Source organism: Haliotis cracherodii, unplaced genomic scaffold, assembly GCF_022045235.1.
Source record: "Haliotis cracherodii isolate W230 unplaced genomic scaffold, xgHalCrac1.p SCAF_2, whole genome shotgun sequence".
Taxonomy (NCBI): domain Eukaryota; kingdom Metazoa; phylum Mollusca; class Gastropoda; order Lepetellida; family Haliotidae; genus Haliotis; species Haliotis cracherodii.
The window spans coordinates 70473678-70486261 of NW_027266275.1; the positions used below are offsets into that span (position 1 = coordinate 70473678).

At 40.0% G+C, this 12584-nt stretch overlaps 1 protein-coding gene across 3 annotated transcripts in view; it reads right to left on the minus strand.

Moving 5' to 3' along the window:
- Positions 1-5784: 5784 nt before the first annotated feature.
- LOC139468436 (target of Myb1 membrane trafficking protein-like) overlaps positions 5785-12584 on the minus strand; it is a 62394-nt gene continuing 55594 nt past the window's right edge. For all 3 annotated transcript variants that reach the window (XM_071250400.1, XM_071250399.1, XM_071250397.1), the window contains one exon: positions 5785-11443. In XM_071250400.1, coding sequence (XP_071106501.1) covers positions 11292-11443 — 152 coding nt within the window. In that variant the 3' untranslated portion in view covers positions 5785-11291. The remainder of the gene's footprint in view (positions 11444-12584) is intronic.

Here is a 12584-nt window from a genome sequence, read left to right on the forward strand (position 1 = left end):
ATTGCATGTAATGTATTGATACCAACTTGGCTGCTCCACTTCCTTTGCATTAAATCTCTGATGTAAGATCTAATTACAGGTTTTTGTCACTGTATGGTATAAGAAGGGGTGTAACATATTTGTTGAGAGCTGGGTTAGCTGCAGCATCAGCCAATGTGTTACCAACGATTCCAACATGGCTGGGTAACCAACAAAATACGATGTCGTATTGGCTAGTGGCAAGATCATTATGTAATTCAGCAATTTGGAGTATAAGTGAAAGGGGATATATTTTCGAGTTCAATATTTGCAGCAGAAATGAAAGGTTTAATTCTGATTCCTTGGCGTGGCATACATTTCCTCATGAAAACATCCTCATTAAAAATAGAATTAGGAATAAATGCGCGGTTGTTAGCTGGCTTTGACTCATTTGAATACAATTTGGTTATGTATTGTAAAGATAGTTTTTTCGGCGTGTAAATGAAGGTTCATCATAACCTGAATTACCGGAAGCAAAGGCAGTCATCCTATCAGACTCTCTAAGACTCTCTAATAATATTGTAACATAAATATACAAAACTACCGGACCAAAGGAAACAGGCGGTGTTGTGTTAGATCCCGTTTCACATCTACTTTCATGGGGATGAAAAAGCTGACACACTGGCGAAGTTACCTCCAGACAAGGCGGAGAAACAGCCCGATTCCCTTCAGCACACCAGGCATAAAAATCAAAATGACGGCCGCAGTAGCCCCAACATTGCATGCCAAATGGGACGCAAGCAAGATCGACAAATGGCTATACGAAATTCGACCCAAAATCCACAAAAAGCCATACTCCTACTCAAATGAAAGGATAGTTGAAGTAAACATCTCACGCCTCAGAATCACTATGACAAGGTAAACCCATCTTGCAATCAACCAGGGCCCCGTTCCACAAAGCGATCTTAGCGCTAAGTCGATCGTAACTCCCATTCTTTAACACTGACTTACGACAGTCTTAGCGCTAAGATCGCTTTGTGGAACGGGTCCCTGAATCCATTGCTCAATGGTTACTGGGATGTCAAGACCATGCTCCAGCCTGAGATCAGTTTAAACAAGAAATTCAGTTGGATCAGCCATCTGTCGTAGATCTCCTTAAGCCAAGAGATGCAATAGCGATGGCGAAACTAGCTCTATTTCTGAAAGGGTGAGTGAGTGAGTGAGTGAGTTGGGTTTAACACCGCTTTTAACAGTATTCCAGTTATATCTCGGCGTGTCAGGTTAATGTGGGAGGAAAGCCCGAAGTGATGCAGGTCTCAGACGTTTACCACTTCGGTGAAACCCACGAGCACGGGTATGGTGATGACAAACCTAGAAACATAATTTGGGCGAACCGGGATTCGAACCCACAATCATAGGTTTCTGGCGTGCCCAAGGGACGCAACTCTGCACAGCAAATCGCGGCGCCTTAGACGACTGGGCCACCCGTGCCCCCTATTTCTGAAAGAAGGTCAGCTAATCGAACGTTTATAAACAGCAGCCACAGACATTCTTTCAATTTCTAAAATTCAAATCTTATCTATACAAAAACAGAAAGGTTATCAATGCTGAAAAAAAGGAAAAAGAAGATATTTCACCCTACTCACATACGAGTCCCAAGGAGGAACGGGTCAGCCGAAACTGCTAAAGAAGAAGGCGACCTCTCAAACCCTGAAAGCAACAACTGGAACAGTGTGCCGTGCTTTATAGTCCAGAGATAAGACGGCGTATTGTACCTGTGATATATTGTCCTGTGACCTTGACCTCCCATGGTCTGAATATCCCAATATACTGAACCGCAAAAGAAACGTCACCCCAAGTAACATTGCATGTAAAGTTGTCATTTAAATATCTGGGTAATCTTTGTCAAAGTTTTTAAAATTTAACATTACCTTGTCCGGGAAAATCAAATTTGATGATAAAAATACAAAGCAGATGATAAAACCGATCGCCCAAACGCACCACGGCAACGGCCATAGTAACCCGATGCACGAGAGTTCCGTGCAAATTGAAATGCACATGCGTTCCCCATTTCTTGCCCTATAAAAATCCACCCAGATCTGATAACATTCATTCGTTATTGAATTGCTACCACATGCCAAGATTGACAAGAAATCAGCGACACCAAGCCCTTGGACGATTGCAAGCTGTACAAACCGCCCGGCAAGTAGCCAATGCATTTCCCGTAAGTCCACGTTAGGACCATATACAGGCTCCAGCAACGGTACCAGACCAACAACACTGCAGATGACCGACCACGTAGTGGAAGGACAAGGGTCACCACTCGACGTCAGGGCCGTCAGATTGTGCGACAGCATCTTCAAGATCGCTTTGTTACTGCTGCGGAGACTGTTCAGTAGACCATGTGGACACACCAGTGACACATAAGTGTGGACACCATGCGTTGACGATTGACGAGCAGACACCTCCACTGTTACAGGCCACACCGAGGACCCATTCTGACAGCACGTCATCGCCGGGACCGTCTTCAGTGGGCAACACAGCACCAGCATTGGCGCCACCGGCAGTGGAGAAGAGTCCTCTTCTCAGACGAGAGCCGTTACTGTATCTCAACAGCAGATGGGAGAGAGAGTGAGAGTGAGAGTGAGAGTGAGAGAAAGAGAGCTTGGCGACGCCGTAGGGGACGTTGAGATACACTCGTGGGGTGGTCCGAGCATCATGGTGTGGGGTGGAATTGGTCTTGCACAGAGGGTCGGCCCTGTGGTCTTCCAGAACATCGGTCCAGGGAGAGGCATTGGTGTCACAGCAGCTCGGTACATTGATCAAGTCTTGAGACCACACGCCATACCTTATTTGTCACGTCGCCCAACCACGAGTTTCAGCATGATAACGCCCGTGCCCATACTGCGAGGGCAACATGAGATTTCCTCCAGCAGAATGGCATCAGAACCATGCAGTGGCCTGCCCTCAGTCCCGATTTAAATCCCATTGAGCACCCGTGGGACGAGATTCAAAGACGGCTGGATGACGTCCGACCAAGGCCGAAAACTGCAGCTGAACTGCGTCAGGCGTTCCGCAGAGTGTGGGCTTCAGCGCCTATGGCCTTCATCAACCGCCTCATCCATTCCATGTATCGGTGTTGCACGGCAGTCATCAATGAACATGGCGGACACAGAAGATACTGATTTGTGATACCATTTTCTCAGAGACTAGTGTCGTGTTTCACTTTAAGAACATTTGACACTTTAATTTCAACCTTGATGATCAGTTTTGCCAAGTTTCATCCAAGTCTCAAAGTGTGTTTACAGTGTTTGGACAAATAAAGTTTCTCATATATCTATCCATGGTGACGTTTCGTTTGCAGTTCAGTATATAATAGCATTATACATTAGGTTATTGAATGAGTTGAGCGTGAATTTGACCTTCAATAACAGTTATATGTATTCCCAAGGACTATATACAGTATACAAACTATGTATGACTGCCCTTGGTGTCGTTAAAGGCGGTCGAATTGGGCAACCTGTTTGCCTTGTGTTGGGTCCCTGTGATGGTGGAGGACGGGAGTATGGTAGTTGAGGGCACTGGTTCCAGGAATAGCGTTCCTCTACCCAATACACCACTTCGACCCTTACTTCACCTAGAAGGATGCGCACTATCAATCGGCTCATTCCAAGCCATGTGCATAATATTGTGTGCACACATGTTATTTATTTTAATGTATATTTGATCGTGGCCATGCATAACATGTCTGAATTCACAAATTATTGATGGAATATTTTGCCTTTAGGCAACCCAGATCGACCCATGGCACTGCACCTGCCGTCGAGCTAGACATGTCTGCCAGTCAACCATCAGCACCACCTTCAACCTTCAACCGCCTCACCTTGCACATGGCATTTACTTTGTGCTCTTTGTACATTCAACTTTCATCTGCGATTCGACAGTCTGATCTTCAGGATCTATACTACTCAAAAGAAGTTAAAGAACACCCAATTCTTTCATATTACTATAGTTCATCTCACATGACAGATTAACTATAGTAATATTAAAGAATCGGGTGTTCTTTAACTTCTTTTGAGTAGTATATATGATCAGCTCCCTAAGCCCTGCATGATTATGAGCGATTTATATAAATGGACATAACCCTCTATGGGGAGGTGCAAGTACACACAATAAGGGGAAGGTTTTTGAAGATTATATTTCTGATAATCATTTACATCCTGCCAATGGAACTTATTTTGCCCTTGATCTTTCCCTCGCAGATTCCAATGTTAACAATGAATTTGAATAGACATGATGACCTCTGTGAAAGTGATCACTTCCCTACTGTCACAAAAGGAGTAAAACCGACAAAAGGAGTACGACCTTTCATCCGACAATCAAAGCGTCGCTTAACAAATCATGAAAGTGACAGTCGGAATGTGTTTCTGATCATGCAACCTCGAAAATATTAACACGGGGTATTCCGAACGACAGTAACGGCCCGTACGACCGACCGATTCCCTCAAAATTATCGTCTATCTCTCGCTTCCGTTCTATAAACATTTGAACGGAGGAGGCGTTGCACAGTACGTGGGAAGCACTGCCATACAATCTCAACCATATATTAGACATTCAGGAATGTTCGTTTGTTCTGTTTTCAAAATTTTAATCGAAAACTGTGTCAACATGTTTTTCAAGCGTAGTCTTAAATGGAAGTGACCAGGTTGAAACGAGTGCCGTAAAGCTCGAGAAAGCTGCTTGCTAATATTGGCTGATGTCGACTTCTTGTTAGCCATTTCAGTGGTCTGTCAAAGTGAGCGAAAGGTCGGTCTGACGTGACCCGTAATGGGATGTACTCAGATCTTCGTTTAGCGGCAGCGAGAACTTAGATCTGATTTTAATGAGATTGTAACACACATTTACTGCACATCTGAGCGCTTGATGAGTGCTGACATTTTGCAAACAGGTCAACAGTGGACACGGACAATGACAAAGGTCAAGGTGATGAAAACTCAAGTACCCTCCTTTAACATCAAGTACTGACTGGCACCCCCTGTCCATGGACGAAATGACACACGTTGGGGAATTTGACCCCACCCTGCCTGTAGTGCAAACTGTTGCGTCACAAAGGCGATTTCGCATTGTCAGATTGCCTTCGCAATACCTTCGTGTATCGCCAAATGGGAGTCGACACATATCACATCTTTTCATGTTTTTAATCAAGGTACTCCGGTGTTTTGATGCACTTTGACAGGGTATACGTAAGACCCGTTTTATTACAACATAGATCCTGATTAACAATCAGATCGTCTAAACTTGTCGCCGCCAATTTATTTGAAGCAAATGCAAGTGATATAAGAGCTGGAATCTGATTGGTCAACAGGACGGACCTAGACGGGACATATCTCACTGGTAATAGCCACGTGGTGGCGATGCGATAGAGCCTGGAAGTTCCAGCCTAGTTCGGCTGAGGAGGAAAGTTGACTTTTATAGTCAGTTCACGACCTTGCCTCGGGAAGATAGTGTGGCGAAAAAAGTTAACAGTCACAATACCATCTCACCCTACCAGTTACCCATTCACTGCTGTGTGAACTGAGGCATTTGGAACAAAGCCAATTGTTACAGGTTTTTCAGTGTGGTGCAGGACCAAAGCCCTGGAAACTCTCAGAAGTCATCTTGCCGAACATGGTCACACAACACCTTTCCTCCATCAACAGTTTTCACTTCACCATATGTGTGTACTGTGCACTGCGCACAGGACTATGTGCCACCACAATTATATTATTAACATACAATGAAAACTGCTGTCAAACAAATGAATATACAATATCTTATTCACAAGTTTATGTTTTATTTTACAAATTATCATTCGTCAATATTTTACCATACAATTTAAGTGCAATTTACATGAAATATGTATACATTTTCAAACAATTCCTGCTTAAATATACACAACTAACTCAAAGGTCATCCAAGACGTTCTTTTCCAACATAAACAATACTTGGTATGTACTTGGTATGTATAGTTGTTAGGAGAAAGCATCACAACAAAGGAGAACTGTACACAACATGGCAGCTGTTTCCATGGTAACTGTACACATACCAAAAAAGGCCATACATGCGCTGAAATATACATGCATAAAACATCATACAGCCGAGTCAAGTATTGACAAGCAGGCAGAATAGTCAGGATAATATCAATGGGAAGGTACCTCTTACGATTCATCGGAAAGTCAAATCAATATGACAATGGTATGCAAACATGACACTGAGTAAATGCAGTGACAAATCGGAAACAGAGACTCCATAAAAAGTGTCCATGACAGTAATTGTAATGGTTATTTCAAATTTATTTGGTCCAAAATGATACAAAGAGATAAATCTTGAATTGTAAGAAATAGCTTAAAACGTCTTAAAGCTAGAGTTTAACAAAATAAAGGAGCTTAGGCTCATTCTCCTATTGTGGTGTTTAGCAGTGATAGGCATATCTGGCAGTCAAGCAACAACTACAGTGCAAATGTAGGCCAAGTTCTTAACACCACAAACCTAGGCATAGAAAATAACATCAGCCAATACCGTAAACCATTGCTCTTTGTGTGTGTGTGTGTGTGCGCGCGCCTGTGTGTCTCTGTGTGAATATATATATAGGGAGGGAGGGAGGAGGGAGAAGGGGAATACCCTGTAACATATGCTGAGCTGTCCAGTACAGGACATCCTCTCATCCCCAAAAATAGGCCATGATGTCTCTTCTGAGGTTGACTATTCAAGCTATCCTACCGCTATCTGGTATGTTAGGCCGTAATAAATTAACTATTTGATATTCATCCATATATTTTTATATATATTTCTATATTGCATAAAAACATAATTCATTATTCTATGTTTTCAGTTTCTTTCGTTTCATACAACCTGTTTCAGGCAAATGTGTGTACAGTGACTCTCCGCTGATTCCCTACAAGCATGAATAATTGGTAAAACTACGTATACTGCCTGTGTTTAAAATGTCCCCCTGCCCGACAGTCCAAGACAGTCTATTTTGCTGATGGACGGCCAGTTTGGGAAAGTTGCACGCCCGTTGGTCGAGGGTTAAAGTTACTAAGTTAACAATCCACCAGTTTATTGATATTTTCTGAGAACTAACAGTAAACAGTACCATTCTTATGTTTACTCTCTTGTTACTTTTGTTCGTTATCCCAGAATATTCTGGACTGCTAATATTTTATCTGGTCAGGTAAATTTGCAATGTTGCCAGTCCCCTCGTCGGACTGGGGAATTTTACACACTGATACAGGACACAGAAAGTTAGGGATCATGAGTGAGTGAGTGAGTGAGTTGGATTTAACGCCGCTTTTAACAATATTCCAGTTATATCGCGGCGTGTCAGCTTAATGTGGGAGGAAAGCCCGAAGTGATGCAGGTCTCAAGACGTTTACCACTTTGGTGAAACCCACGAGCACGGGTATGGTGCTGACAAACCTAGAAACATAATCGGGGCGAACCGGGATTCGATCCCACAATCATAGGTTTCTGGCGTGCCCAAGGGATGCAACTCTGCACAGCGAATCACAGCGCCTTAGACGACTGGGCCACCCGTACCCCCTTTAGGGATCATGAATACTTTTGGGGACATTTCTTTGTGGTGAAGACTGAGCAGACTATTTCACAAAAATATCCCTACAAATATTCATGCCCCCTCCCTATCTTTCTTCAGTACGTGTTGTGTAATTCACCATGTAAAGAGACACACAGTAATTTTCTTCATCAGTCGGTACTTGAGGATAAAACTGTCATGTGAGTCAGAGTGGTGATGAAAATTCCTTGTTAATTTGTAATGGCCATGACAGTTCTGGATCAGCAACAATTCCAAGGGTAGAAGCTCCTTACAACGTGAGATCAAGTCCACAGCAAGAAGTTTCATAAATAATTTCACATGCACAAAACTACTGATATAAGTGTATAACTAATGCTATATCTACAAGAGAAGTTGCAATACTCATTTCTTTATAGTTCAAATACTAACTTCAACTACAAAATTAAACAGAATAACATAACAAAATACTCATAGTAATACATTGTCAACTAATTTCTGCCATACAAGATCATTACTTGAGCAAGTACAGCATGTATACAAGTCTGGCCTAGATATCTCTAAATAACAGGAATTGAATGGTCACAGAAAGTTGAGTTGCACATGCTTACCCCTTTCACGAACACCTGGTGTTCCAATACGATCCAATCATATAATGTTTTGCAGTGTCTGAAATATCGGCTGGTGACTTTTCTGCCATGCTGCATGAAATTTCCCTTCACCTGCCCGACTAGCTGGCAGGTTATTTTATGCAAACTTACGTACTCAGTTTGATCACAACTCCTTATAGATTCTCAAGTAATTGTTTGCATTATTTCAACTGAATCAAGACGTGATTTGTTTCATACTGTTGTCTGCAATCAATATTTACAGTGAATGAAAGGAAGTAACTACGCTTTCATTGGTCAATCTAGTCTTAATTTTAGTGCATTGGGACTGATATGAAGACAAATACCCAGTAATTCTTTGTAGTGCTCGAAAACACAGTACGCAAGGATACCCTGGCTTCGACGTTTTATTCATAGAATGGTAACAAAATGTTCAAACGCTAATAAAAGGGAGACAATCAGAAATCTGCTATCTGCCTGATCGCAATATCAAGGAATAAAATGGTTAGTCACAATATATTTTGTTTGTTTTAGATAACGGAGCAATTCTATTCAGCAAATTTTCAATATTATTTTGAACTTCTATTACTTATTCGGGTAATAAATCTTAGTCCAAAGAATTATCCCCTCTAAAGAACCAGAAGAGTAAAATATATTGCAACAAAATCAAAATCAAACAATAGTTTAATGGTACAAAATAAAAAAGATATTTTCAACATGACATGTAGAGTATGTACCATTATTAAACAAGGCAAAATCTTCAAAAACATTAAATGAAAAGTCGGAGAGTATTGGCTACTTTGGAAATATAAGAAATATTTTCTGCCCATCTGAACATGCTGAAATAGTTTATAAAAATATTTTGGACTTCAATTTCCTGCAAACCTACCAAAGAACTATTTGGCAAGATAACCACCAGCATTGTGGTGGTGGTTTAGACATATATACAAATATCCTAAATACGACAACATACTGTCTTCAATGACGTCACATTGTATGTCTTAAAGGATTTTCAAGTGCTGAAAACATATCCAGGGTTAAAACATTGTTTGTCTCATACCTTTGTAAGAGAGTGGGGGTCTACTGTACAAGGTTTTTTCCAACTGACCATACTGGTGCACATATCGGCATGGTACTAACAAGAACAGGCTCAGAATTGGAGAAAATCTAGGATCTCATCCCACTACTAGCAGATCCTGACATGGCCAAGGGACATAACTCTGCGAATTGTGGAGCCTCACACCACATGGTCACCTGTTTCCCCATGTTATAAGATGTACCTAAAACACATATTGGCAAAGGTTATGACAACAGTTTTGCTTGTGATCTTCTTCCTGCACTTAATGGGACTTGACAGATTGATCGCTGATTGGAGGATTGGTGTTTAAACAGTATTTCAGTTTGATCATGCATTAACTGACTTCAGGTATGCATTTTCCTAGGGTAATTTTAACCAAAGAACACTTTCAACTCATCTGTACTTCTTTGAATATACAGTGCAGCAGTGTCAATATCAATACTCAAGTCATCTCTGGGTCTGATTCAGTTAGAGAATCTGAAGCAAAATCAGTGACTATTTGTTGCATTGGTAAAATATTCTGAATCATAGGTTTTCATTCTTGTTCAAGCAATTAAAAAAATGTTCTTGATTTCTCCCTAAAATGTCAAATTCAAAATTACATCTGAAGTACAAAGTAATCCCTTCAGCAATATTGACAAATCTTGATCAATAAAAAAATTTATATGAGAAAGAGGGAAGATTTGACGTAGAAAACAAAACAAAACAAAGTCAAACTAATGGCATCATATAATTTCCTCGATGAGTGTGTCTAAATCACCCATGGAACTGGGTTGGACTTCACTCTTCCAAAACCTTTTTCTTCAGAGAGAGTCTCCAGAGCTAATTTTTTTTTTCTTAAGATCATAACTGCACTACAACTTAAACATATCTGAACATGTCGTTTTTGGATATATTTCATATATATTTTTTAAAAACCATTCAACGCCTTCTAAAGATGTCAGATGCAAAATGGGAAGATCCCCTCTTTACCCTAGGAGATATATTATATATCATAATTCTTAATAATCATACATCTTCCTGGTTGGAATATTCAGGCTTTTTGTTTGCTGTCAAATCTCAATCCTGCAACTGATTACAAAGTTTCTTGCCATGAAGCATGTGATTTATCGTAGATCCCAGTGTGATGAGGTGAGGATGAACATCACTTCATTATTTCATTTTGTGACAAGCTGAACGATAATAAATACAGATTGAATAGTGAGAGGAGATGTGTTAATCAAATACACGCACAATATAAGATAGATGTCACAACAAAACATTACAGATATTTCAAGGATGCAGATTTCAATATTTACATGCTGAAACTATGTTATAGTTAAACTCATCAATAGGAGACTTAACACATATATTACACAATGTCATACAATCAGATTTATTCTGATTTGGTAATTTAGCTCTTGATCCAAACTATGGCAAATTCAGATTCTGGCATAAAAATATTCTGTTTGCAGTATTAAAATTTCTTTGCAATGTCGAAGTCAACATGTAACAATGCATGAACACCTCCCAACAATAATCACAACACAATGTTAACATTCTCCCAACAGATGTGCTAGATATCCTCTAGACTGTCCGGTGTCCTTGAGTTGGACATACTTGGTATGTCCAAATAAATTTCACATTTTACAAATCTACAAACTACATACACTAACTTTCTTTGTTCAAGTGTAACACCTAGACCACGAGCCTTACTGCTTTATTATCATCTTCAAACAAATAACTAAAGAATTTATTTTGAAAGAAAAAATAATTCAGCCAATAAACAATATCATAGCATGTATGTGATGAAGGGTTTCATACTCATCTTAGCGATCTTGCTCCAAAGTACAGCCGAAAAATGTAGGCATCACAAACTAACTCACAAAGAAAAGAACCTGGTCTTGGGTGCGTGGCAAGTGGACACACTAACCGTTGGGCTATCTTACAGACCAACAATACTAACAGGAGATTCACAGCATCCAGATAGGTTAAACATCTAGCAGTTAGTTTTTTTAATGACCTAAACATTTGTGTCTGATTCAGTGTAGTGACCGACCAAGGGTACATGTTAACAGTAACGGACAAAGTTGTGTTTTCATAATGCAAATAATGGGTTGTCCTCCTCTTCCTTCTGCAACTGTCGATTACTCCTGGGAGCAGCACGGGACTGTTGTTGACCTGTCGCCGCGGAGATACTCGGCACATCCGTGGCCGCAGAGGCTCTGTCCGCGAGAAACTTGTCAAAGTCTGAAACAAACATGTGTCAAAGTCTGAAACAAACATGTGCATAGTTCCTTAAGAAAAACCAAGCCATAACTCGTATAACACCTGTACCTGAGTGAGTATTGTTTTACGCCGCTTTTAGCAATATTCCAGCAATATCACGGCGGGGGACACCAGAAATGGGCTTCACACATTGTACCCATGTCGGGAATTGAACCTGGCCTTCAGTGTAACGAGCAAACGCTTTTACCACTAGGCTACGGGGTTGCCCCACCTATACCTGATTCTACATAAAGCTAAGGGCAAAAAGTACTGTCTTCACAAAACACAGACAACTTTATTTGTAGTTTAGTATTCATATTAAATCAATAGGCAAACAATAGAAATTATTATTACTCTTGCCATTTTTGTAAAATGTTTCTTACTGGGTTGTATAACGATATTAATGCAAAATTTTCTGAAAGGCAGAATTTTATATAACTATAGTTTTGGTCAAATATTTGATCTGACTTAGACAATGATAGATGTCTCTGAACAAAATCCAGTCCTAAATTCTCTTTCATGCCATGGTGAGAAATTTGTTCCATTCGTACAAATTTACAGAAAATAGTGTCACAAAGTTCATACGTAACACCACACTAAAACAGGAACAAATAATGAATATACACTAAGAATTCACTGACAAAATGGTTAACAAAAACAAAAAACATCTTACAAAGATAGCAAGAATAGAAAATAGATTTACAATAATGACATGCTATAGCTTTCAAAAAACATTTTGTAAAAACCATGATATCCTACATAGATAATTGCAACAAACATTATCAAACACAAATAAAACCTCTTCATAACTTACAGCATTTCAATATTAATATAGATATTACGAAATACACTCATTTACATAATTACTAAATACTATTAAAAGGTTAAATGAAACACTGAACGCTTGATGGTTTTTTACGATGCTTTTCCTCCAGCAAACTCTTCATATACATATCCAGACAATATTTGAGAAAACGCAAGTGTTCGGATAAACAAGGTTCGACTCCATTGTTAAAAAACGCAACTAATATTCAGTTCCATCCAAAATGGCCAATTTCTTTCAACAGACATGGAACATTCTTTGCAACTAATACCTTCATGGACATTTGTTACAATCGAAGTG